The 26,242-nt window shown below is 50.9% G+C and overlaps 1 protein-coding gene across 2 annotated transcripts in view; it reads left to right on the top strand.

Moving 5' to 3' along the window:
- The window catches only part of CPNE2 (copine 2), a 42,441-nt gene extending 16,426 nt beyond the window's left edge, over positions 1–26,015 (top strand). For both annotated transcript variants that reach the window (XM_063410844.1, XM_063410843.1), the window contains exons 4-16: positions 1,502–1,576; positions 4,279–4,350; positions 7,890–7,973; positions 10,961–11,050; positions 11,281–11,379; positions 12,152–12,238; positions 12,400–12,459; positions 14,862–14,995; positions 15,620–15,674; positions 19,918–19,969; positions 20,890–21,023; positions 24,283–24,519; positions 25,425–26,015. In XM_063410844.1, the coding sequence (XP_063266914.1) occupies positions 1,502–1,576; positions 4,279–4,350; positions 7,890–7,973; positions 10,961–11,050; positions 11,281–11,379; positions 12,152–12,238; positions 12,400–12,459; positions 14,862–14,995; positions 15,620–15,674; positions 19,918–19,969; positions 20,890–21,023; positions 24,283–24,519; positions 25,425–25,532 (1,287 nt within the window). In that variant the 3' untranslated portion in view covers positions 25,533–26,015. The remainder of the gene's footprint in view (positions 1–1,501; positions 1,577–4,278; positions 4,351–7,889; positions 7,974–10,960; positions 11,051–11,280; positions 11,380–12,151; positions 12,239–12,399; positions 12,460–14,861; positions 14,996–15,619; positions 15,675–19,917; positions 19,970–20,889; positions 21,024–24,282; positions 24,520–25,424) is intronic.
- The last annotated feature ends 227 nt before the right edge of the window (positions 26,016–26,242 follow it).

Here is a 26,242-nt window from a genome sequence, read left to right as displayed (position 1 = left end):
GTTCCACGTTAGGGCTGTTGTCTGCTTGCTCAGGTCTAAGCTGGTCGTGGTGTGAGTGCTGGCAAAGATACATCAGCTGGAAGCTTCTGGCTCTATCTTCACCATGGGTTTTAGTCAGGGCCCTGATGACCAGTTTGGGCTTGGGAAACTTCCAGATATTTCAAGTTAGGATGCATGCAGTCTGCTTTTCTTTCTCAGTTTGAGTTTTCTCTTTCTGAAAGTTTTGTCCATTGCTGTTGTGTAGCAAAACATTCCTCCTGCTTGGGCACATTGGTGCTGGAATGTGTCTTCTGCTCTTCTGTAAAAAAGCTTTTGGGACATAATGCAATTTATAAGTTTTTGGAAGGTCTTTTCATGCGTGAGCCCAGACCCTGTTAGAAGCTGGCAGCTTCATTCTCCAAATGTCTTTGTCCCCTGGCTCAGAAGCAGGGAATGAGGGGAATTTTTCCATCTTTTTGCAGCATCCGGCAGTGAAGGCTGCTCTGGTACCTGGCACAAGTGCAGAGGCTGGGAGAAACTGCTTCTGTTGTGCTCAGTGCTGGGAATGGGGAGGAAGGAGGAGCTGTGATGGGTGGGTCAGCCTGAGGAGCCAGCCCAGGGTGCTCAGGGAAGCTCATGAACACAATTGCTTTGTTACACAGACTGCAGCATGGCACTGCAGGTGGCAGGCAGCACCAGGGACTTCACCACTGCCAGCTCAAGGGCTTGATGTGTTAGAAGAGCACTGACATTTACAGAGTTTGAAGCTTAATGACAGGGATTTTGGAAGTGCTCTGTGATGACCTAATTCTGCTCCTGCAGAAGTTAAGAAGCAGTGCAGGCAGCAGCTCTGGCCTATGTTCAGTGGTTCAGCCCAAACCCATCCTTTTCTGCTAGTTCTGCTGTTGCTGAAACACGTCCAGCTCCAGTCTGAGGCAGCTCAGCAAGGGCTGCTTGTGAAGGTCATGGTCTTTGTGGAAGCAGAGAGTTCAAGGACCTAAGGACACAGCTGAACCTTGCTGTTCCTGAACGTGGCTCTGCAGCAGTCCAGGGCTGCAGAACATGTCTTTGGGGTGCTGACCCTGTGCAGGGGGTCCAGAATGATCCTGGGGGAGAGCATCCAGCTTGTAATCAGGATCCACCCATGGAAACATGTCCTGCAAGCAAGGTGCTGTCAGGGGTCATGTTAGAAGTGTGTAAAATGAGGTTTGAGAGATTGAGTGGTGATTTTGCTGGGAACAAATTACAGTAGTTCTGTCTGTGTGAGGACCCACTGATCTCCTCCACTGTCCCTGGGTTCGGGGGGAAGTGATGCTTCAGGCTCCTGTGCCATCACCTCTCTGCACCATGCACCCCGAGGGCTGGGTGTCAGTGGTGATATTCCCACTCTCACCGTCATCCCTGGGTATTGGTGCCTTTCTTCTGTTCTTGCAATTAACCAACATGAGCAATGATCAGTTGCTTATGAGTCTGCTTTTGATCACTTGTACAATCATGGCTTTATTGTCTTTGGCTTCTCTAGATTGTCTCCAGCAAGAAAATGACACGGACTCTCCTCCTGGGGAATGGCAAACCAGCTGGGAAGGGGATGATCACAGTACGTCTGCTCCTTTATGTTACTGCTGGGTGTGTAAAGGTGGATGGGGGCAATGCAGGACATTCACATGGGGTCCAGGAGATTGGGGTGTATCTCTTGAATATTTTTCTCTTTATCTCTGGTTTTCCTGGCCCCTTTGGTCTGTTTGGAGGGCAGTTTATTTGGGACAGGGACGATCTTGCTCATTGTCTGTCCAGTGCTTAGCACTGTGAGTCTTCAACTTCTGCTTCAGTCTCAGAAATAAAAAAAATCTGAGTCTGGAGAAGTCCAAAGTAAATCTGTGCTGCTGTTGTTTGTTATCTGGTACAAGGTCCTGCTCAGAGCTCTCTGGTGCAGTGACAGGTAAGAGGGCTCATTCCCTTTCCAGGGATGGGTGATTTTGTTTGTAGGATGAGGATGTGCCATGGCAACCACTCTCATAGCAACAGCCACTGATTCTGATGCAGACCCCTTCGGGCAGTGGCCTTCCTGCTGTGGATCTCCAGCAATGTTCTTTTTTGAAAAGAAGAGACTAAATTTAGGTGTGTTTCTGTTCTACCATGGCTCCCATCGTTTTTGGATCTCTGCTGTGTTACGGGTTTTGTGAGATGTGCAGCTGGGCTGCAAAGTTGTGGAAGGAAAGGCCAGCAAGGAGTTAAACTTCTGTCAGGTTTAAAAGCACAGGAGAGGTTTAAAAGCCTGGGCTGCATCTCTGTTGGTGCATCTCTGTTGCTGTTTGCTTTAGGGGAAGACATTTGTCTCTCCTAATTGCTGCAGTTAGTCTTTAAATGCGAGGGGGAAAGCTGCAGTGAGGTTCAGAGGTGGGGCCATTCTCAAGGCTCTCCACTTCCCATCTCATGCTTGAGTGGGAAGAGCTGGAAAAGTTTCCAGTCAAGTTCAAAGGTTATGTGCTTTAGAAAAATAAAGGTCCTGTTCTGTCACTAATGTATCATTAGACATTTAAGGGGCAGCAAAATCCGCTTCATTTTGTAATACTGATAGGATTTCTTGATCTGGGTTTTTTTGTCCTGGCCTGGACTAGGAGATGACAACAGGGTTGTGTGTGGTGGGCACCTTTCCCTGCTGCTTGGTGCAGTGCTGGAGCACAGGCTGTGGACTCCACTGGAGGAGCAGGCTTCAGGGAGTTTGGAACCAAAGCCTGACTTCCTTGTCCTCATTCCCTTCTGTTTTCCCAACCATCCATTCTCCTAACTGAGATGCCACACAGGTGAATGCAGCAGAAGAACCTTGGCTGAATAGATGGGAATGTGTGGGGGTCCCTAGGTTTGAAGAGAGAAGATCCCAAAGCAAACCTCTGCATTTGCAGAAGTTAGTTTTAAAATATTGCTGCACACCTCTGCTGGACATAGTAGTAGGGATGGTTTTATTGCCCTTGCTGGCCAAGAGAAGATGCCACCAGCAACCTGTGGCAGGGTGGCACAAGGACATTCCTGTCTTGTCTGCACACAAGTGAGCCCTAAAATGCTGGATTCCAACTGGGCATGCTTTTGTGGGGCTCAGGAAAGGGCAAATTTCATCTTCTGCCCTACAGCTCCTCTTCTTCTCCTTGCTGCTTTTGGTGACTGCTTACACCCACCAGGGACTAGGTGGGAGAGAAAAGTAATTCCATGGCATGGCAAAAGGGAACTTCTGTATGGAGCAGAGGGGAAAACTGGGATTCATATGCAGCAGTCAGTGGGTCCTCTGTGGAGCAAAGGGCTGTGTCCACCTTGGGAAGGCTGGGAGGTTGCCCAGGAGCTGTGGCTCATCCCCTCACCCAGCTGCCCAGGCAGATGCAAAAGCTGCATCTCTGCCTCCTCGTCTCTGCCAACTCCCCAGCTCTCCTAAGTGCCAATAACCCTCTGATTGCTTGTTCTGTGGAAAATTGTCCCCTGGAGTTCTGCAAGTTTTTCTGAAAGCCTTGGTGTAATGACACTGCATGACTTCAGTGCAGGACTGCCCCTTGTGAGAGCCAGCAAACAGCCATGCTTGGGGCACTGTGCACAAGGACAGTGCCCATGCTGTGCTCCTGGCTGTCCTGGTGCTGGCTCCTGCCCTGGGAGAAGGAGGATGCAGCTGGGAATGCTGGGGAACAGCTCAGCCCACCTCAAGAGATCAGAGGAAGGAGAGATGGGGAGCAGATGCTTAGGCAGGAAAAAAAAAGACAAGTGATTCAGAAAATGTCTTGAAATAAAAGTGGGGTTTTGTTATAAACATTCCTTTAAAATACCAAGAGACTGATTAGACCATATTCCAGACAAAACTGGCCCACTGGGGATGGCAGCCAAAGCCCTTCTGGAGCACGTGTGAATAAAATCTCTCAAGCTGAAGTGGTCTGGGCTGTGCTCCCGCCTGCTGCAGCTCCTCAGGAGCAATCATGGAATCTTCATCCTTGGGGCTGCCTTATCAGGTGGTCATGGCTCAGGTCCTGGGTTCCACCTGCATTTCCCCTAAGGGATGGGGTGACTTTTTGCCATGCCCAGCCCAGGACAGGGAGGGTGAGGTGGCACATCTTGCTGGCAAGGGTTTATATGGCTTCTCCTTCCTCTTGGCTCAGTCCTTGGAGGTTTCTCCTCCTTGGAGGTCCTGAATGACCTGGTTCCCTGGTGCAGAAAAACCATGTGAGACCAAGTCCAGCATAACACCTGAGAAAGGGGTTGAGTGTTTTGCTGGAGCTCAATTTTTTATGCTGAAAATGAATGCAGCCTTCCCTTGTCTTTCAGATAGCTGCCCAGGAGCTCTCAGATAACAGGGTGATTACTCTGAGCATGGCTGGCAGAAAACTGGATAAAAAGGTGAGTGGAGCTGTGTGGGGGGATGCAATGTTAAACTGCTGCCCTTGGGATTGAAAGAAGTCTCTGCTTTGGGTGTAGCAGTGGCAGAAAGCAGTCCCACCAGAGAAAACTTCAGGGTGAAGCTGGGCGAGATCCTCTGGCTGCTGGGTACAGCTGTGCCTCAGTTTCCCTGTTGTCACAGTATTTCATCCTTCATCACGTGTCTTGAGATGGAAGAATTCTGTGTGGCATGGGATCTGTGTATCAGCACGTCTCAGAGGCAGCAGATTTACTGCTTCAGTGGCAGCTCTCTGGAATTGCCTCCTGACAGAACTGGAAGTTTTGATGACCCTGGACTCCATATCTCAGATGTGCTGAGAGCTCCTCGCTTGTCACCTTCATCCTCTCTGGAAATGGGGCAAAAATCTGCTTCTGTATCAAAGTGTAGGGCCTAAAAGTCTTCTCCAAGGAAGTGTGGCTCTCACAGAGGCAGGTAACACATGAGCTTTTTTTTGTGATGCACAGGAAACAGTGAGCCTCTCTGAACAGCGTCTTCTGACCTTATTTACCAGGCAACCAGAGCTATTCCTCTTGAACCAGTCCTGTTGCTAAGCAATGGGAATATTATTTTTTCCTTCTTCCTAGTCTCTCCAGAGCTTGTTTTATTGGCAGGATGGCCCTCAGTTTCTTTGAAAAGGGGGTAAAGCAAGCAGCCAGGCAGAAGGGTATTTGCTGGGGCAGAAGATGGGGTTCATCCAGTCCCATTGTTAGAACTTGGTGGGTAACTGGTTTATCCAAGTGTTTTTTCCCACTTGTTGGAAATGGCTGTTTTCTCACCCTTCTGCTTACCTTTCCTAGTGCAAGGAGCCAAGTGCCCCAGCTAAGAAGTAACAAATAACAAACAACTCAATTTCATCTGTAGGTGTCAGCAGAAAGATTGTGCTCAGTGACCACCTGGTGTCACCAAGAAGTGGCAAAGTGTCTTTGCCAATTCCCATACTGCAGGACAGAGATGCAGTGCTCAAAGTTCTGCTCATGAGCAAAAGATGTCCAGACCACTTCATGCAAATTAAAATGGCCTTTGAACAAGGAAATGGGATGGAAAACTTTGGTTTTGGGTCATTTTTTGGTTGTGGTTGAAATGCAGCTGTGGGAGCTGAGTAGAACTTGTTTAAGCTTAGGAAAGACAGTGAAAATTTGACAGTGAATTGACAGTGAATAAACAAAAGAAAACCAGGGCTAAGGTTGCAGCCTGGAGTGTTACAGCATCCTGTACCACACAGCATGGAGCTGGGGAGCACAGCAGGCTCAGACATTATAGGAAGGGACTGCATCTCACAGGATTTTTTGGTGGGGCCATGGGATCATCTTTACTTACACACTGAGCTGAAGCTGCTGTCATCCCTTACTGGCAGCTGTGCCACAAACCCAGCCTGGAGCTGTGCTCAGCCCCAGGCAGCTCCTTCTGCCATGGCTGCCCTGGGGCTGGGATGTCTTTGAGGCTGCAGCAGGGCCTCCTCCCCATCACACCTCCCTTCTCTCCACCTGCAGCTCACTACCTTGATTTAAATGTTGAAGCTGCAAAGCGGGAGCGTGTCAGCAGCAGATTCAGCCTGGGGCTCTTATACCTTATGTCAGATCAGTTCTTGGGAGAGTTGTTGAAAGATAAAATATCTTGCAGAAGAGGAGGTATTTCCACCTGGGACCAGGCACGTGAAGCCCAGAGCTGTCCATGTCACTGCTGTGGTGGGGACAGCAGGAGGGCAGTGATGTTCAGCATGGCTGGGGGACAGCAAGCCCTGCGAGCCAGGACTGCTGCTGGAGGCTGTGATTTAGGGAGCTGTATCTGCTGGAAAAAGGAATCTCCACCCTCCTTCTCCATAGTGTGTTAAAACCAAGTTTGGATCATTTTGATTCTTGGACCAATTTGCAGATTGATCTGCCCTGCTGAGCTTCTTTGGTTGCTCAGTTTCCATCTCCCGCCAGGTTTGCAGGGGTGAGATGTGTGTGGGTTTGATGTTTTAAAATAGCAGCCCACAGTCTCGTGGTCTGGAGGCATCTCCCACCCTGCTTTGAACAGAGCAAGGCTGACCAGACTTGCAGGCCAGGCTTATCCACATGGGCTGGCAGCAGACATCCTTCAGAGCTCCCCACTGCCCTGAGAGCTGGTGCTGGTGAAGCTGCCTTGGGTTGGAGGTTAAGCCAGCACAGGCAGGGTTGAGTACCCACCACTGGTCCTTTAATCCATCTGTAAAGCCTGAAAGTGCCAAGTCCAGGTGGTGGTGAGCAGGATCAGAGCTGTGCTATAGCCATAATGCTGCAGAAGGAAAGGCTTGTGTTTCTGTCCTACAAATGTGTGGAAAAAGGTGAGAAGAAATAGCTTCATTTCACCAGAGAACATCCCTGTGAGCCTTTATGGTTTGCTTCTCTGCAGAAGAATTTTGACTGAAGCAAGTTGTGTTTCCCCAGGCCTAAACACTTTGCAGTGATTTACTTTTCTGGCTGGCTTTAGAAGCAGGATTTAGATAGAAATGTTGATGGGTTTTCTGCTGGGACATTGCTACAACCCTTGTGCCTCCCAGCTGCCATCTCCTGGGCTGGCTGTGGACAGGAGATCCTGGAGTGTCCATGTTTCCTCCTTCTCCATGCACAACCCCTCACATCCCCACTGCATCACTCAGAAACACAAAAAGTTCCTGCTCAAACCCATAAAAAGTTCCTCCAGCTCTTTGAAGGATTCAGACACCCGCCTCCCTCTAGGAGGAAAACCCAGCTGAAATAACTTAAATTCTCAATAGATTGTCTGGAATATTTGGGATTTGCCTTCTTGTTAGCAGCTCCTTGGTTTTTTCTGAATGGGAGTGAGGTTCTGCCTAGAAAAGCTGGAGTTTCCCTGGCGGTGCCACCAGCGCCTTCCGCCTCCCCTGTGTGCAGCCCCCGTGCTGGTTCCTGGCAGGGGTGTGTGTGTGTGTGTGTGTGTGCATATTCCTCAGCAAGCAGCAGCCCTTTGTCGGGGGATTATCTGAGGAGACGCTGGCAGGAGAGGCAGCACACACACACTGACTCAGGGCTGCGGATCTCGGGGGGTGTTACATGATCTCTGTCAACACCAGGGCAGCTCGCTCCTTAAAGATTTCCTCTGCTTGTGCTTCGCTGCTGTGTGTAGGAGGGTGGATTTTTTTTTTTTTCTTTCTCTCCCAAGACACTCATGCACTTCCTAATTCTGTTTTTCCTTTCAGGCTTCGGATGTTTTTCCAAGCCCAAAGGCAGCTGCCTCCCAGCTGGGGTTGTTTTCTGGCATCTGTGTCCAAGAGCTCGTTGGGTACAGGCACATGCTGGGGTGCCAACACACCCACCTGGCCAAAATGTGGTGGGAAATGGAGGGGACTCACACAGCCAGGACAGGGAGGTGGGCAGGACTCTCCTGTTTGCCAGTGTGCCTGACCTGGCCCCGTGAGGACAGGAGAGTGTCTGCAGGGCTGGCAGTGACACAGGAACATCTCTTGGACCTCTGCTGCTTGCAGAGCACCACGTAAGCAATCCTGTTCTTCTCCCTCCAGGACCTTTTTGGGAAGTCAGACCCCTTCTTGGAGTTTCATAAACCAGGTGATGATGGGAAGTGGATGCTGGTTCACAGAACAGAGGTGAGCAAAGCTCCAGCCTGAGCTGCTGAGGCACCCCCGTCCTCCATCCTCACATCAGCTCCTCTTGCCCTTCATGGCATTATCCATTGCCTGTAGAGCAGGGTGGGATCCAGGGATTTCAAAACCTTGCAGCTCGCTTCCTGCTGTCCAGTGGAGGCTGCTGGACTCCAGCAGATGAAGATCCACTGAGGCCAGCAAAGTCCTGAACTCTTTTCTGTACTACCCACTGCTGTATCTAGCATGCAGAGAGGGAGATGGTCTTGAAGCCCTTGATAAGCTGTAGTCTCATCCTGGGCTTAGACTGAGCCCTGGGCTGCTCTCTCTCCTCTTGCAGGAGCATCAGGATGAGCTGTGACTTGGGCAGATGGTGCAGAGAGGTGGTGTGAGGTGGGGAAACATTAGAATGAGCTTTTGCCACCTTCACCCACCAGTTTCAGTGCCTGAGCACTCGGCTTCATGTCTCTCATGAGCCAGAGCCACAGCCAAGGAAGCAGAGACCTGTACCAGGGTCTTGGTGGGTCTGATCATGGCCAGCTGACCCTCCTCTCCCTCCTTTATACCTGCTGTGGTATTTTGGTCTGAGCTCCCTCTGGTCACGTTCTGAAGCTGCTAAAGCCAGTGATGTTAGGAATACGAAGCACAGCATGGGCAGGGAGATAAAGGCTGGCTTTTACTTTAACAATGGACTAATAAGTACTTTTCAACTGCTTTTTTTCTTATCCTCAAAGCTTGTTTGAAGGCCCTTTTTAGTTTGCCAGTCGTTCCTGGCAGCTGGCAGAGAGAGGAGGGAGTATCACTGGAGGGGGGGGCTCAGAGCAGCTTCCATGGCAGAGGAGGAGAGCTCAATTTCACCCTGTCTCACACCCTCCTTTTTCCATTACTTTTCTTGTCCCCTCAAAGCCTGGTTAAGGAGCCTGTTGTACCATCACAGGAAACTGCTGTAACAAAACACAGGGGGAGCTCAGGTGGAAGGAGAAAGTGGTGTTTATTTACAAAGTCTTTCCGTATGTTCAGTTTTACCACTTCTGTGCAAAGTCCATGAGGATTTCCTTCACTCACACACCCACGTGCACATGGGCACCAGGGTGTGGGTGGCATCTTGTGTCCTGTGGTATCAATACAGGCCATCCTTATAATCTCAGCTCTGCTGTTTATTTTTTGGTGCTTTCCCACACACCTTTCTGTGCATATTTAGTTCATATCAACCTTAGTATTTCTCCTGTGTTTCTGTGGGAGCAGGCTGGGACCTTACTTGGTTTTTCCCTCGTGATTCAACGTGCATAGCTGGGCTTTGACTCAACAAGACTTGCTTCTCAGATGTGGGGGCCTGGAGTGGCCTCCAGCCCTTCCTCCTGGAAGAGGCATGGGAAGGTGGCTGTGCACCAGCCATTGCTGGGATCTCTGTATCAGGTTTGTGGGGAGCAGGTGTCTCTACTGGTGTTTCCTCTGCGTTGTCCTGTCCATTGTCCTGCCTCACTGGATCAAGGTCTAGAGTTTTCTTTCAAGCAATGGATGCTCCAACAGGTTCCACCTTACCAGCCCTGAATGCATCCAGCTGCCCTGAGAGGGAAACCACATTGGGTGCCCCATCCCTGGAAGTGTCCAAGGCCAGGCTGGATGGGCCTGAATCAACCTGGTCTAGTGGAAGGTGTTTGGAACTGGGTGATCTGTAAGGCCCCTTCCAACCCAAACCATTCTGTGGTACTGTGACCATCTTTGTGTTTTGAGGCTGGATATGAAGAAATAAAGTTCTCCATTCCTGCAGCTTTCAGTGCAGGAATATAAACCAGCTTTCAGTCTGATGCTGGCATTTCTCCTGCCACAGTGGACAGGGCAGGTCTGGCAGGGCAGGATTAGTGCACTATTGCAGCTTGTTATCTAAGCACAAATGTGAATGTTCCAACTGGAACACTGCATCCCTTCCCTCCCACCCTGGTGACCTGGCAACCTGTGGGCAGCGTCTTGGGACTCTCCCTGCTCTCCCAGGCTCCTGGAGGAGGTGTTTACAAATTCAGCTAAACTGTTCCTGCAGTGTCAGGGTTTCTCCCACTCTCAGAAAGAGCCTGGCTGTCAAACAAAATACCAATTCCAGCTGTTGGCCCACAGCAGCAGCCATGGATCTCTTCCTTGCTGCTCTGTGCAGTGACTGCAAAGATCCAAGGTCCTCCACACCAGATATCCCCCGTGTTTGGCTTGCACAGAGAAGGGTTAATTTGTTGCCTGTGCCTGGCTTTCTTAGCATCCATGTGAATCTCTCTTTGTGAGTACCACACCTTTGTGAAAAGGGATCTCTGCCTGCCCTGCAGGCACCTCTGATGTACACAGCATGTGCCTCGAGCCCGCTCGAGTTTGCTTAGGTTTCTACTAAGCAATTGCATTCTCTCAGGAAATGTCAAAATGCATCAATTAATATTTCTCCAGCTCAGGCAGCAGATGTTACACAGATGAGACAAGAGAGCTTTATGTGCCCAGGGCTGTTTTGGCTTCCCAGGGCTGCTTGCAGCATCTTGCTGCTCCATCTTCCCAGTGGTCAGACCCCAGATGGATTCAGGCTGTGTTTGGGTGCTGGGGGGCTGTAAGCAATGAGTGGGGGGCAAGCAGTGGGATGCAGAGGGCATAAAGAGTAGCTGCTGGCCTGGGAGCTGTGGAGTGGCTGTGCCTGTGCTCAGGCATTGCTGTGCCCGTGCTGCCCAGTGTGCCACAGCTGTTCTCTCAGGCAGTTTTTCTTAATTGCTCCCAGAGGTGGATAAATCACCCAAGGCAATGAAAACTGACCTGTTTTAAGTCACACGTGCTGCAGCCTGAGAAGGGACAGCTGCTGTGTCTCAGTTATGGAGACAGGAGAGGGCTGAGACAGCTTGGCTGGCCTGGCCTGCCCCGCTGGGAGCCTGCTTCAGGGTGGCTCTTGGAGATGTGTCCCTGCTTGGTCCTGATCTCCACCTGTGGATGTGCCCACTGTAACAGCATCCCTCTGCTCCCACCTCCAGGTGATCAAATGCACACTGGACCCTGTCTGGAAGCCATTCACTGTGCCTTTGGTGTCACTGTGTGATGGAGATATGGAGAAACTGATAAAGGTAATGGGGAGCCCCCTGCCTTAGGTTGTGGGGGTCAGCCTCTGGGATTGACTGGTAAACATCTGAACTCCCCTGGCTGGCTTATTAACAAACCCCAAAGCAGCAAATTGCCAAAACAACAAAAAACCCTCCTTGTTTGGGGTCTGCAGCAGCAGAGGCTGGGGACTTCAGCAGGTCTTGCAGGAGACAGTTCCTGTTTCTGAGGCTGGTTTGTGCTCCTTCCTCCCCAGGTGGTGTGTTACGACTACGACAGCGATGGGGGACACGACTTCATCGGGGAGCTGCAGACCTCAGTGGCCAGGTTGTGTGAAGCCCAAGATGCCTCTCCAGTGAGTGCCAACAGGCTTTTGGGGAAGAATGAGGAAGGGCCTCCTCAGGGTTGGTGACAGATTTTGGTACTTGCACCCTCAACCTGTGCTCAGAAGAAGTCAAGTCAAAATTCCTTTCTCCTTCCACCCACACCATGAGTGACCCAGGCTATGCTTGTAGCTAAAACATCTGAGCTAGTGAGAGCTAAGGCAGACTTTGCTGAAAATCAGGCTCTGCTAGGGTGTCTGAAGCAGCACCCATGATCTGAGGGTTCTCTGTGGTTTGTGGGGCCAGAAGGGGAGGTGTGACTTGCTGCTGGGGCTGCATCTGCAGCAGGGGCAGCCTGGTCCCCAGGAGTGCCAGCTCCCTGGCAACTCAACACCAGTTTTGTGCCAAAGGTGTCCCCATTTTGCCCTGAAGTGCTGGCCAAGATGCTTGGCAGATGCCTCCTGGTTGAACATGTGAAGAACCCTGGGTAGCAGGGCTGCACTGCTGTCTGCACCATGGAGGGGTGTAAAACACCACGTGTGGTGCACTGAGTTTCCTGCCTGGGGAAACTGAGGCACAAAAGAGTGACAGTGCCCTGTCTAGTACTGCACAAGGTGGTGGTGCCAGCTGCAGGCATTGCAGAACCTATTTTTCCTCTGGATTTGCAACATATAACCTGGCAATAAAATCTTCCTCTTCAGCACTGGAGGGAGGCTGCCCCAGGATGTGCTGCTGGTGGCATCTGCAGCCACGTGGCACAGCCCAGCACTGCTCTCACACCTGGCTCTGTCTCGTGTGTTACAGCTCGAGCTGGAGTGCATTAACCCCAAAAAGCAAAAGAAGAAAAAGAATTACAAGAACTCTGGGATCATCATTGCCAAGTCCTGCAAAGTGAGTGTGTTACTGAGATGTTTCCTTCAGCCCCTGACTGAGCTCCCCCCATCCCTTCTGCCCCTGCCTCTCTTGTGTTTCCAAGGACCTGCATAGCCTGAGTAATGATGGCAATGACGACAATTGCTGAAACACTGGGGTTTTTGTGTTTTTTCTTTCAGATAACCAGAGATTTCTCCTTCCTGGACTACATCCTGGGAGGCTGCCAGCTGATGTTTACCGTAAGGACTTGTGCCTCTCTTTGCCCAGCAGTTGTAACCCCTGTGTGATGGGCAGAGCTGTGCAGTCAGGTTGTGTGTGAGGTTTAGCACCAGTTTGGGGGTGACTTCTCATGGCAGTGAGGAGCTGCCTGTTTTGCTGTTAAACCACGTGGGTTTGGCAATTATGGGGATGCTGAGGAACATCCAGTAGCATGGAGGGAGCTGGATGGACTTTGGCTGAAGGCCAGACTTTAAAAAGGACCTTTTGACCCTTCAAAAAATGTCACCTTCTCTGCCCATTTCAGGCTTTAATCACTCTCATTTTTTATGGAAGCTCTCCTTATTCTGAACCCAGATGGGAGGCTTTGGGATGTTATAGAGATGGTTTTCTGCATTTTTACTGGCATTTCCACCTCCTTACAAGCTGGACCACAGCTTGTAAGGAGTAAATAAGCAAGAACATGACAACCCCAAGTGAAACCACAACAATGCAGAAGTGAGTTTCCCAATTTCTGCAAACTTTCCTGGTGCAGTATCCAGAGAGCTGCAGGCACTCACAGTTAGATCAGTTTGTATTTTGTTGTTTTATCTGAAAACATGATGGGGGAAGAGTAGGAGGAGGAGGAAGAGTTGCCATAGGAACAGCAATGATTGGGAGAGCTTTTTGTGTGCTGTTCTGCCTCTGTGTGCTTTGGTCTTGGTGCTGGAGAGTGAATAGAAGAGAAAATCAGTTAATTTATTGGTAGTACAGAGCTCTTGTGTGAATTAGGTTTGAATGCAGAAATTTCCCCCCTGTCTAAAGATCTGCTGGTTATTGGAGGGCTCCTCCTCCTCCTCCCAAGGCGTCTTTGGTCCAAAGGGTGTGTTTCCAAAGGGTGCACCACTGCAGAAACACCTGAGCTGGCAGGAGGACGCTGCACACCCCCCCTGCAGTTTGGAAAGGCCACTGGTGTCCTCCCCCCCGAGGGAGGGGCTCGGGAGAGAAGGGCTGAAGCCACAGAGAAGAGGGGTTTGTGCCCAGTTGTGTGCTTTGTGTTGGAAGCAGACCAGCTGTGTCCCTCTCAGACCCATTGCCCAGTGCTGCTCTTGGTGACATTGCTTGCACTAGCAGGGCCCCTGCCTGACTTCACCGAGTCCCCACCCCATGCCTCAGTTTCCCTCTTGCTCTCTGGCCACGGTGGCTTGGCCAGAGCTGGGCACAGGGGTGTTACAGGGGTGAATCACAGGTTTGGTGAGGCTGTACAGTTGTTTGAGAAAGAGGTTAGGTCTTCATGGAACCACAGGATGGTTTAGGTTGGAAGAGACCTTCAAAGATCATCTCATTCCACCCCTGCCATGGGCAGGGACAACTTCCCTTGGACCGTCTTGCCCAGGGCTTCGTCCAACCTGGCCTTAAACACCTCCAGGAATGGGGCAGCCACAGCTTCTCTGCACAGCTTGTGCCTCACTGCCCTCATCATGCAACATTTCTCCCTTATCTCCAATCCAAACCCGCACTCTTCCAGTTTAAAAACACGTTCTCTTGTCCTGCCATGCCTGTTTTACCAGCCTGGCACAAGGTGGTGGCACGTCCTGGGCTGTGATGTCTTCTTGCCCCAGCCAGGCCAAGGTCCCTTCTCAGGCAAACTGCCATTCATCCTCTCCCATTATGGATACAGAGCAAAATCTCTGACAACATCCCTGAGCTCAGTTTAGGCAGTGGAGTTATTTTGGGTTTTGCCTCTTTGCTAAGCAAACAAGTCGAGTGCAGTCACGCTGCCTGTTTGCCTCGTCCCAACTCTTCCTTCTCAGTCATGTCAAATTGGGTGGCTCTGCATCTCGCCTCTTCTGGCCAGATTTATCTGGGTCTGAGACAGGCATTTCTACAAATGCCTTTAAATAGAAAGCCTAATTTAGGAGGGATAAAAATGAGTGCCTTCCTGACAGAGTCCCCTGAGAGCTCAGCATATATTGGTCCCTGGGGAAGCCTGGTGAAGAGCAGGTCTTCCTGCCTGCAGGGAAAGATCTGCTCAGGGTTGTGATTCTTTGGTCAAAGACCTTGAGATCCAAATACCCAGATGGCCCTGGCTGCCTTGGTGTCCCTGGGGACAGTTCTTGTGCACCTGGGAGATGGCCAGTGACAGTGCTCAGCTGGAGGTGGTGGCGGCTTGCTCCAGGAGTAGGGGTTGGTGGGGACACCTTGTGTGATGCTCTTTGATGAAAAGTGGAAAGGTAATACTAGAATGGTGTTGCCTAATGTGGTATTTAATCAGCTTTTTACAGGGCAGCTGAAGAAACGGATTTTGTTCAAGTTTTTCAAAAGTTTGAGGTTTAGGGTTTAAGGGAACTATGTGTGGGCCTCACAGCAATGGAGGCTTGGTGGCCAGGTCTCTGGTGGCATTTGCTAACAGAGGATGGGTTTATGCATCTCTCTCATCCTCCAGGTTGGGATTGACTTCACAGCTTCCAATGGGAACCCCCAAGAACCCTCCTCTTTGCACTACATCAACCCCCTGGGGACAAACGAGTACCTGTCAGCCATCTGGGCTGTGGGCCAGATCATCCAGGACTATGACTCGTAAGCACCGTGCCCTTCTGCCACCACCCCTGTTTTGCAGATCTTTCCCTGGCTTTCTTCTGGGATGCATCTGCCTTGATCCGGGGCTAAGTAATACCTTAAGGGTGTTCTTTACCATAAAGAGCAGGATGCAGGAGGAGAGGGTTGGGGCTTTCTCCTCTCCACCCATTGCTGCTGTGGAGAGGAAGGAGTGTTAGCAGAGGGGGGGTGGGGGTGGGTGCCTTCAAAGTGCTGTTGTGACCTCGGATTGCCTCCTTCCTCAGACATCCTGAGGAGTGGAGAACATATCAGAAAAATATCATCTCAGAAACTGATAGAGAAAACAAACCAGAAGTCTGTTGCTTTCACTGAGATGGCTTTTATGGCCAAAATGGATTGTTCATTTTTAAAAATCTCCAGGGTTACATGCCTGCAAGAGACGCATATGTTTGGGCAAGAGGATGCTTCTGGTCTCTGTGGGAAACAGAGCAAAGCTGGACTCTTTTATCTCTAAAGATCAAATTCAAGGGGGAATATCTATTCTCTGCTCATCTCCCATTTAAAGCACTGTATGTTTTGGGAGAAGCTGTGCAAGCCTGCTTTGTGTGTGTCAGTACAACCGTGTGTTTTCCTTCTTCCCTTTAGGGACAAGATGTTTCCTGCTCTGGGATTCGGCGCCCAGCTCCCACCAGACTGGAAGGTGAAGTGCTGTGGCCACCTGAGTTTGAGATGGGTTTGTCCTGATACTGCCTGGGCAGAAGCAGAACTGCCAGGCCTTGGTCAGGGAAAAGCTGCTGGGGAGAGGGGGAATGGGCAGATGTGGAATCTCAGCCAGTGAGGTGTGTCAGTGTGGGTGGGCAGCAAGGCAGGGATGGGACATAAGCAGCCCATTCCTGCATTCTGCACTAGCAGGAAAGCAGCAGCTCCCTGGCATTAATGGGCAGAGCCAGGCATTGATTCACTTTTCTGGCAGAAGGCAGGAACAGTTCTGGGGAAGGGAAGAGGCCTCGGATGAATGTGTCAGACGGCAGCTAAGTCTGGAAGGGGGCTGAGAGCTAGGGAGCCTTGATGTGATGTTTCACAGGCAGAGCCTGCAAGGACTGAAGCAGAGGAGCTTTCCCAAAAATCCACCTTGCTCTTTGGTTAGGATTACACATTGGTCCTACAAAGGCTGAGCTGCACATCCTGCTCATCTAGAGGGCAGGGAATGGGGCTGTTCCTGCAGCCTGGCTGGCAGATGGGGAGCATCTTCTCACAGCTGAGACAATGTGCTGGGACACCACCATCATTAATTACTGGCTGGGTCTTTTGGCCCCTCTTTGCTCACGCCCTTCATGTGCATTTCCTTTCTGCTCACTGGTTTTGAGGCGTTCCCAGCTTCAGGCTGGGGTTGAATCTCAGCAAGCCCTTTGTGTTGTGTGGGAGGGGAGTTGTGCTCTGGGCTGAGCACAGCGGGGCATGTAAGTCATGAGCAGCTGGGAACTGGGCTGGGAAGCTCATCCCTGCCAGCCCTTGTGGCTGGGGATGTCCTGCCCGCTCCGGCTTTGTGCTTTTCTCTGCTCTCCTGGCAGCCAGAATTCATATGACTCAAGTGGGAGCTCTTGCAGTTTGCCAGCCACAGAAGGAGATCCCTCCATGTGCACTTTGGAGCTGATTCAACCTCCTTGGCCTGCAAATGTCTCTGGTCTGTCACTTTATCACTTTTCTTGGGAAAATCTAGGTAGGCGGCTTCCAAGGTCTAAGAGCCAGCTGCTGCCAGGGATTTATTACTTGGGGAGAAGAATGGGAATGACAAATGCAGTAGGGATGGAAAGGGCACAGCAGCTCGGGATCATCATGGGGAACATCCTGTTCTGCTGCCCATGTGTGTGAGCCAGTGCCCACGGGAAGGGCATTGCTGGGTTGGAAACAGCCCTTCTGGCAAGCCTGGAGGTGGGTACTGGGTTGAGGATGAGGGCTGGGGGCTCTGCACATGCCTCCTGTGGGCATGGAGATGCTCTGTAAAAGCTACCAGAAAAACCACCTTGTTTTCCCCAGAATGATTTCTCAGCCCAAATAAACCCCAGTGGGGGAGCACCTTCATCCTCCCCAGGTGCTTGGCCCATGCCAACGAGTCCCCCATGACCCACCAGTTGTCTCATGTTATCACTGGGGCCATCCCTGGTGCATCTATCTCCCTGTACCACTCCAGGCTGGGGGCTTCATCTCTCCCCAGCTCTCTCTGAGCATCACTGGCTCCACTCACCCACTAAAGATTTTTTGGCTATCAAGGCTCATTGGGTAATTTCAAAGCCAAAGCAGCAGCTCCTCACGAAAACCCGTGCCCTGTGTGAGGGTGGACAGAAAGCAGGGACCCACAGACCCAAGCAAAGATTGCCAAGAGATAAATGGTGCTTTGTGCTCCTGTTGCCATGGCTCCCCCAACGCTCCTCGGGCGCCCGCCAGAGCAAGATGTTTTGCACACAAAAGTCGCGTTGGAAATGTCAAAGAACATCTTGCCGTGTAACAGCTCTGGAGAGAGCCTTGAGTGGCGTCCTAGCAGGGAACAGGAGAGGGGAGCAGATGGGTTGTGCTTTCTGGGGGATGAGCAAAGGCAAAGCAGCAGCAGAGAGGGGGATTCTTAATGTTGGAGCCACACGGGTCAGCTGGATTTGGGAGATGGCATCAGCCAAAGGAGGCTGGCAGCTTGAATGATCCTTTCATTCAAGAAAGGCTTTCCATCCTTTTGCCTTCTAAATACATATATATATATAGGGAAACTTGAGTCATGGCAGGGGTGGGATTCCTTCTAGGGGTGGCAGAGAGCCCTCTGTGAGGTTGGTCTTACCTTGTGGGGTGGTTCAAAAGTTTCTCCCTATGAGTTACTGGGGAATGGGATACCTGTAGGTGCTTGACGTACCTTTGATTGGACTCCACAGAAACTGTTTTCAAAGTACAAGCTGAATAGGGAATGACATCCTTTCTTTTAATTTTTTTTTGTTACTTTGAAGCCCTCCTGTTGATTTTTTTAGCAGATATGTATATATAGATATGTATTTTTATATATATGTAAAATTCATAAAAACTCCAGAGGAGGTTTTGCAGCACTTCTGCCACATAGGGGTTCTGCTCTGTAGACAGTGAGGAACCAGCAGCTTGAAACCATTTCATTGCTGCTTAAAAGAAAGAGAAACCCCTCTTTTGCAGAGCAAAACATGGAAATATTTCTGCCTGCCTTGTCTATAAATACTCGTGGCAGAATTTTGAACATCTTCTAAAAAAAAAAAAAAAAGCAGCAAGCCCATTACAACCGCAAGTCAACTGAATTTGGGTATATTGCTCAAAATCAAGGCTTCTGTAAGAAGGGGTGTGTGCAAAACACAGTCATGTATTCAGCTTGCTCTAACCTGGTGGCTGTGAGTGCTCCTGCTGGTGCTCTGCAGGCCTGGAGGGACCTGAGCAGGCTGTGGCCAGCCGTGCAGCCCATCAGCTTTGCAGCACAGGGAGGACTTTGGGTTGACTTTACTTTTTTTGGTTGCTATTTCCCACCCCACAGCCTCTTGTACAAACAGTTTCTGCTGCTTTCAACAATGCCCAGCATAACTGGAAAGTCTGAATCAGATGCGTTGGGTTTGCAGCCCCGAGAGGACTCTGGCTTCACACGGCGCTTTGGAGGACACTCGTTTGTGCCAGCACTGGGAATATGCATGTCCTGAAGCAATTCCCTTGCTGAAAAGCTCAGCAAACCTCCACCCTTCCAAGAGAGAGACAATGTCCTTGTTTTGTAACACTGGCACGAACAGGGTGGGAGGTTTTTGTTTCAGAGTCCTTGAGCTGGTGGCCTGAAAGCCCAGATCACCCCTTCAGCTTTCAGAGGTGCTGGAAGAGGCAGTTGCACATCCTTGATGCTCCTGAGAGTCTGTTTGCTTCTTGGGGTGCCCAAATTGCTGGGAGCAGAGTGAGGAATGTCTGACCCCACCCATCTGGTGGCTGTTCCACAAGACCCACACCAGCTCTGGAAAGGTTAATATTGGAAGCCAGGAGCCCTCTCTTGCAGCTGGGCTGCTGAGCTTCCTTTGCTGGCAGAGACAGGTTCAAAGCAACTGCTGTCCAGTGCATCAGCCAGGGATCGAGGCGTGAGGGCTGTCTGCTCTTGCCACAAGACCTTTTTGCAAGATCATCTCCCTCACCTTGAAAGGAGGTGGTGGAAAAGCTAAAGGATCTGAGATGTGCTGTGGTGGAAGGATGGGTTCCTGGGCAATGAGAACCAGCCCAGGTTGTGCTGGGACTCGCTGTCCATCACACCCAACTTTCATGTCACCTCTCCCATGCTGCCTTTCACCCTCATGCTGACCCAGATGACAAAGTTAATCAACTGCTGGTTTGCCATTTACCTGACATGCCACACCAGGTCTTCAACACAGCTCACTCTGTGCCTTCTTCCCTCCTGCTGCATCATCCTCAGGCAGAGAGATAGGGAATGGAGATGCTGCCAGGACTGGGACTCCCTGTGATGAGTTTGAGTTTTCTCCCTTTAAAACCTGCATTAGGATGAAGTTATTTCTCCTAGTGACTGCTGAGATGGCACAACTGGCTGAGAGCATCCCTTCTGCCTACTTCCCCTCTGGGCAGCCAGCGGGAAGCCACGTGGACAGACCTGCTTTGATAACTGTGGAAGAATGTATGGTGTGATAATTTCAGGAGGCTCCATGATGAGGGCACTGAGGAACTAGTTCGTCCTCAAGTGCTGCTCAGCCCTGACCACGTTTGTGTTTGCTGTTTGGGTAGCAGAGGGCTGGGAGGTGTCACTGACCCAGCAGGATGGACCTCTGTGACCACCTGGTTCTGCTCCAGGGGGGCATCACACCTAAACCAGCCCTGCAGCATCAGCTAATTAGCCTGTTAATGAGCTGCCTGCCCTGCACTGGCCCTCCAAATTAATTTGAGTCTTTTCTTCTCCGCAGGTATCTCATGAGTTTGCCATTAACTTCAATCCCAGGAATCCATTCTGTTCAGGTAAGCATCTACCAGACCTTTAGGACTCCTTAGATGCTTTCAGTGCCTTCTGTCCTTCCTCTGCATTTCTTCAGTAGCACCTTCACCCTGGATATGTTCAAGGTTAGGTTGGATGGGGCCCTGAACAACCCAATCTAGTGGGTGGCATCACCACCCATGTCAGCATGGCTGGCACTAGATAATCTCTAAGTTCCCTTCCAACCTGAATCATTCCATGATTCTGTGATCATGGGGATTTTTCAAGGCATGTTCAGAGACAGACATGAACAGTGAAGCAGAGCACGTGCTAAAGGCACACTCAGGAAAGCACAGAAATTTTGGGGGTGTGTAGGAAGGCCCAGGGTAAGATGCAACTGGATTCAGACTGTGTAAAATCCGCCTTCGCTCTGCTGTCTGGTGTGTCCTACCAGCCGTCTGCTCTCCCAGCAAGGCTGCAAGAAACACAAGGCCTGTTCAGCAGATGGGGGATTCAGACTTGACGCTCCATTTAGCAGCTGATAGCTGCTCACAGTGATGGCTGAAGGACTGCTCAAATCCTAAGTAGTAAGGGCTACCATGGACCCTCTGTTTTCTGGTTATGTTCAGAGACCAGGAGTTGCTTTTCTTTTTCCTTCTCCTTCTTGGCTGATTCTGAGATTTTTTCACAATCCCAAGGAATGCCTTTGTTGACTGTGGGTACTATGGGGGCTTCCTTACCACAGAAGGTCTGAGGAGCCATTGCAAAGTGACTGAAGAGCAAAGCTTGGATATTCAGAAATCTGGGGTGGAAGAAACTTGTGGGTCTGGAGGAGTCGGGCAGGAAGCAGGGGGAATAGATCTGACTTCAGCTCCATGACAGCAAGAGCTAATGATTCTAACTGGGCTTGCTGTGGTCCTGGGTTGTGACACTGTCATGCCTGGTTTCTCTGCTTTCCCTCCAGGTGTGGAAGGCATTGTCCAAGCATACTCTGCCTGCCTGCCCCACATCCGCTTCTACGGACCCACCAACTTCTCCCCCATCATCAACCACGTGGCCCGTTTTGCAGCTCAAGCCACCCAGCAGGAAACTGCATCGGTAAGTCCATAAAATTGCATGATGTGATGGCAGTCCTGATGGCTTTGGGCGGGGGAACACAAAGCCTGAGCTGGGTTTTGTGTCTTTCCCTTCTCTGTGGGTCCAGCCTCACCAGTGGTGACCAAGGTGTCATCTTAGGGGTGTGAAGAGCATCTGAAGTCTGCAAGATGCAGCTCCTTTGGGTCCCTGTGGCAGCAGGCTGCCCGTGGAGGATGGCAGATCTGCCCCTGCTTTTGCTGGCCAAAACAGCTTGGCTTGGGCATCAGCAGTTGCATGGCAGATGTTGGGGTAAAAGTTTCTCTGATTCCTGCCTGGAGCAAAGCAGGATCACACCTAAAACCTTTTCCCCACGAGGACCTTTTCCAGCCTTGCTGTTGCTCTTCCCAGCTCCAGGCATAAGGAAATACTGAATTTAGTTTAATTCAGCTCAGATTCAGGTCGTTCTTTGGTTTTCTGTGCCTCTGTCAGTGGGGGAGGGAGAGCCCACGGGCTCAGCACTGAGCAGAGGCGCTAATCGTATGCAAATTGCACCCCTCTGCTGGCACTAATAGTTTAATCAAGGGAGATTTTAAATAATGGGCACTAATAGTGCCGTCAGAGGCAAGCCTGGCTTGGCTCGGGCGTTTTTTGGCAGCACAAAGCGTTATTGATGAGGGATCTCACTCCCCCGGGGTCTTCTCCTCTTCCATCCCATCTTCAGCTCGTGCATCAAAGCCACCCCCGGTGCTGGTGGCTTCAGTGGCTGCCTGGACCTGCCCTCCTCTTCCTCCCGCTCTCGCTCGCTCCCAGCATTTCAAATAAAACCAAAAACCCTCGTAGTTTTTCCATAGCAACATAGATCACAAACAGAGCCCTCAGCTCTTAAGGGTGGGAGACTAAAACACCCCGGGGCTGGGGGAGGGACAGAGGGATGTTGCACCATTTGACTCTTGGGGAAGGATTAATTAGCTTTGGGGAATTAAACCTCATCTTTCCAGCAGGGTCCCTGCATCTAAGCCACCCCTTTTCTCACCTCATGCTGGTCAGTGCTGCCTAATCCCTCCAAGTCTTGCTCACCCACCTGAGCCTGCTTGCTGATACCACTAACAAATGGATGGGGAATCACCCCAGGAGCCCCTGTGGATGCAGAGATTGGCCATTTTAACAAGAAAAAGAGGAGAAAGGAGGCAGGTGCTGCTGGGTTGGTGTGTGATGGACCCCCCAGCCTGGTCCCTGTGCACCAGCAGCTCCGATTGTGGCTTGGCAGAAGTGCCACCCTGGCTGGGTACTGCAGCTGGAGCCCGGAGGTGCCACCAGCACTCCTGTGCTGCTGTCATCTACTGACACCACCAAAACTGTCACTGCTCCTTGGGGAATCTCCCACTGATGATCTCCAGCAGTGCCCCCTGGTCCTTTGCTTATAGTGATGCTCATCACCCTGACACAGCCCCTGGGCTTTGAGGCTGATCCCCAGCATCAGCTCTCACTTCTTTTGACCTCTGAAATAACGTTGTGATAAACATTTGACAAGCTCCACCTCTCCATCCCTTCTCCAGCATACTTTCCAGCATTTTTCCCAAATCCTGTTATAGATTTCACAGAAAAAAGGGAACAAAGGGAAATAACCCTTTCCATGTTTCCAGTGGAGAGGCCAGGTGGGGAAATGGAGAATCAGCTTGAAGTCATTATCAGCTGTTCCCCTCAAGGTTTTATACTCTTCCTCCCATAGTGGTTCACAGATGGGGTGAGGTCCAAGTCCTGCTTCCAGTTATGACCAGTGCAGGTCCTCTCCTGAAGTTTAGTCTTGTCCTCCAGGCTCAGATGTTGCAGTCCTGCTCTGCAGACTTACGTTTCATCATGATTTGCTCTCAGAAGTTCATATTTAGATGAAAACTAAACCCTGGACAGTGCTGTGCTGGCAGGGTTAATGCATCAAGAGGGGCTGGAGTGGGGAAGGGTCTGGCTTAGGAAAATCTCCTCACCCATCTCCTCAGGTTGTGTTTAAGCTCTACCCAGCCTTGTTAGTACATGGAGTTTAGCACTGCAGATCATCAAGAGTGGAGAAAGCTTAGGAAAGGTTTCAGGATATGTGGGCTGGAGGAAGACCAGAAAAACAGGCTTGGGGCAGCAGTCCTTCCTTTGCTTTCCCAGGATGCTGCACTAGCGGTTTTCAGAGGAAATGGAAAGAATGAGGAGAGGAACAAAGGGCTTTATTGCTCTTAAGTGCTTGTTTTCGTCATTTCTCCAGCACACACAAGCTCTGTAATGTGCCAAAATTGAGCCATTGCTTTCCCTAGAGACAGAGGAGATGGGATTTTGGGGGGTCCACATGTTCCAGGTTTGCTGAGCTGAGTCCAGCAGGACCATCTGTCCATCTCTTTGTTTGTCCATCCTTCCCCAGCTCTGCAGGACTGGCCCTGGTGCCCTCCTTTTCCCAAGGGAAGGGGAGCAGTTTCTGATGCTGCTGCTCTGTCATCCATCCCCCAGCTTGCTGATACTCTCAGCATTTCCCCATGGCTTTGTACAGGACATGGACAAGCCCTGAGCACGGGATGGCCCCACAGCCTGGCAGTGCAATACAGGAGACTGTCCCCATCAGAGCAGGGAGATGTTCATGGGGAGCACCCCAAAACACACCCCACTGTGTGCGGGCAGAGGGAGATTTCATCTCCCAGCCAGGCTCATGTCCCAACCCTCATTCCTTCTGGCCTTGACAGAGATCCTGTACAGTTTAGAAGTTGGGTTTTTTGCATCACTAAATACAGTTAATCAGTAATTCAGAAAAATATTTTGGAGCGAGAGCTGGTTTGTTGTTTAAGATCTTTCAAAAACCAGGGGGAATAGGAACACCTGAATTTCTGGATTCTGCTGAAGGGCATGATGCCAGCTGTCCTGAGAACTGGTGAACCTCACCCCCAAATCCCCAAATCCCCAGGGGACCTACATCCAAGCCACCCCTTTTCTCACCTCATGATGGTCAGTGCTGCCTAATCCCTCCAAGTCCTGCTCACCCACCTGAGCCTGCTTGCTGATACCACTAACAAATGGATGGGGAATCACCCCGGGAGCCCCTGTGGATGCAGAGATTGGCCATTTTAACAAGAAAAAGAGGAGAAAGGAGGCAGGTGCTGCTGGGTTGGTGTGTGGTGGACCCCCCAGCCTGGTCCCTGTGCACCTGCACGTGTAACATGTGAAGCACCCTGGCTGCTCACAGCGAGCCCTGCAGTGTGGGGGTGTCCTGGTGTCCCCCTGTGTGTGACCCCGTGCCCTCCCCCCGCAGCAATACTTCATCCTCCTCATCATCACGGACGGGGTGATCAGCGACATGGACGAGACGAGGCACGCCGTGGTGCAGGCGTCCAAGCTGCCCATGTCCATCATCATCGTGGGCGTGGGCAACGCCGACTTCGCTGCCATGGAGTTCCTGGACGGGGACAGCCGCGTGCTGCACTCCCACACCGGCGAGGAGGCCGTGCGCGACATCGTCCAGTTCGTGCCCTTCCGCAACTTCCGCAACGTGAGCCAGGGCAGGGGGAGGCGATGGAGGGGAGATGGGGGTCAGACCTGGAAACTGCCCTGCTGGTGGAACAACCACGGCAGAGGCAGAGGCAAAAGGTGCCTGTTCTGTCTTGCTCTGTCTTGCCCTCAGGGATGCTCTGGCATGGATCACATAAATCACTGCTGCAGGAAGGGGTGGCTGTGCTCTGCAGCTCTGTAGTGGGCTCCACCTGAGCAGGCCATGTTTCTCCAGTCCCTGTCGTTGTCAGACAGGTGGGAGCAAAACCCAGTGACTCAGAGCAGGATCTGAGTGCAGCAGGGTGGGGCAGCACTGGGCTCATGTCCCTTGCCACAGTCCTGTGCTGGTTTTGCTGACTCCTACTCAGGTGGGGGTCACTTTGGAGTTGGCTTTGCTGACTCCAGCACCCTCAGTGTGCCACACACCAAGGACTTCATGTTAGATTATCCTGGGAAGGAGCCCCAGGCCCCCTGATCCCCTGTAGGAAGAAGCAATGGTGGCACTGGCCCCTCTGTGGGATGGGTCTGCCACAATCCTCCAGGAGACAACTCTGGCACAGAGGCTGTTGCTGGCACAGGATTGATTGCCGAGGATGGAGCTTGTGCTTGTCTTCCCCTTTTTTTGCAATTAATCAGTGTCTTTCTATTTCACTTCCTGCCACTCATACCTGTTTTTTCTGACCTACCCAGGATGTTTTATTCCTCTGTACCAGTGAATTCTCTCCTGGAGGGAAGGGTAGTGTAGAATATAATAACCCCAGGTGTATAAAATGCTGGCTATCAGTACATCCAAGGGGGTATCAAATGAAATGCCAAGATCTGGAGCTGGGGACAGCCCAGCCATGTTTGCTCAGTCAGTCCCCTGTGGTTGACCTAACACTGGTGTTGGTTCTCTTTGGCTCACAGGTCCCCAAGGAGACCCTGGCCAAAGCTGTGCTGGCAGAGCTGCCCCAGCAAGTCGTGCAGTACTTCAAGCACCAAAACCTGCCACCCATCAACTCGGAACCCGCGTAGAGCTGTGCCAGGCTGCACCCTCTGCATGTTGCCGAAGCCTGTTGGTCCTGCCAAAAGCACGTCCTACATGCTTTTAAGAGAAGAATACCCTCCCTGAAACACTTTGTACTTCTTAATTTAATTGCTAAGTTCTTAAGACTCATCCCAGCAAAGCGTCTGGATTCATTTTGTACAGTCTTGGCCCAAGGTAACACTAAGCAGCCAGGCCATGCCTTGGTCCTGCTCTGTTGAGTCACTTTTCAGTATTGAATGTACTTTGTATAATTTCCGTGGTACAGGATACAATTTTTATGATCAAAACTTGCTTTTTCCAAGCAATGAAATGCTTAATATATTATTATCATTCAATGAACTGGTCGTTGTATAGTTCATGTATTTGTGTTGTACCTGTACACCTGTCAGGTTCTGTGTTCATTTTTATACTGTGTACATGTTATATTTGTTATACTCAGGTTAATAAAGAAACTTGGACATTTAAAATAAGAGTCTGCTAGATGGGAAGGTCTGGGAGCAGCTTATGCTGTCAGCAGTACTGGGTGTTTGGATTCACCTTGACAGGGCCTGTCCTGGTGCCTCAGTTGCTCTGCTGGCTCTGCCCCACACTGTCAAAGGCAGCATCCCAGAGGGAGATTTAGTGAAGGTGGATATCCTGGGGAAGGCAGCATACCCTTAGTAATGTCTGCCTGAGCTGAGTCTGTTGTGTTTGGGAA

The sequence above is a fragment of the Prinia subflava genome, chromosome 13, assembly GCF_021018805.1.
Source record: "Prinia subflava isolate CZ2003 ecotype Zambia chromosome 13, Cam_Psub_1.2, whole genome shotgun sequence".
NCBI lineage: Eukaryota > Metazoa > Chordata > Aves > Passeriformes > Cisticolidae > Prinia > Prinia subflava.
This window is presented reverse-complemented; position numbering and strand designations above follow the sequence as displayed.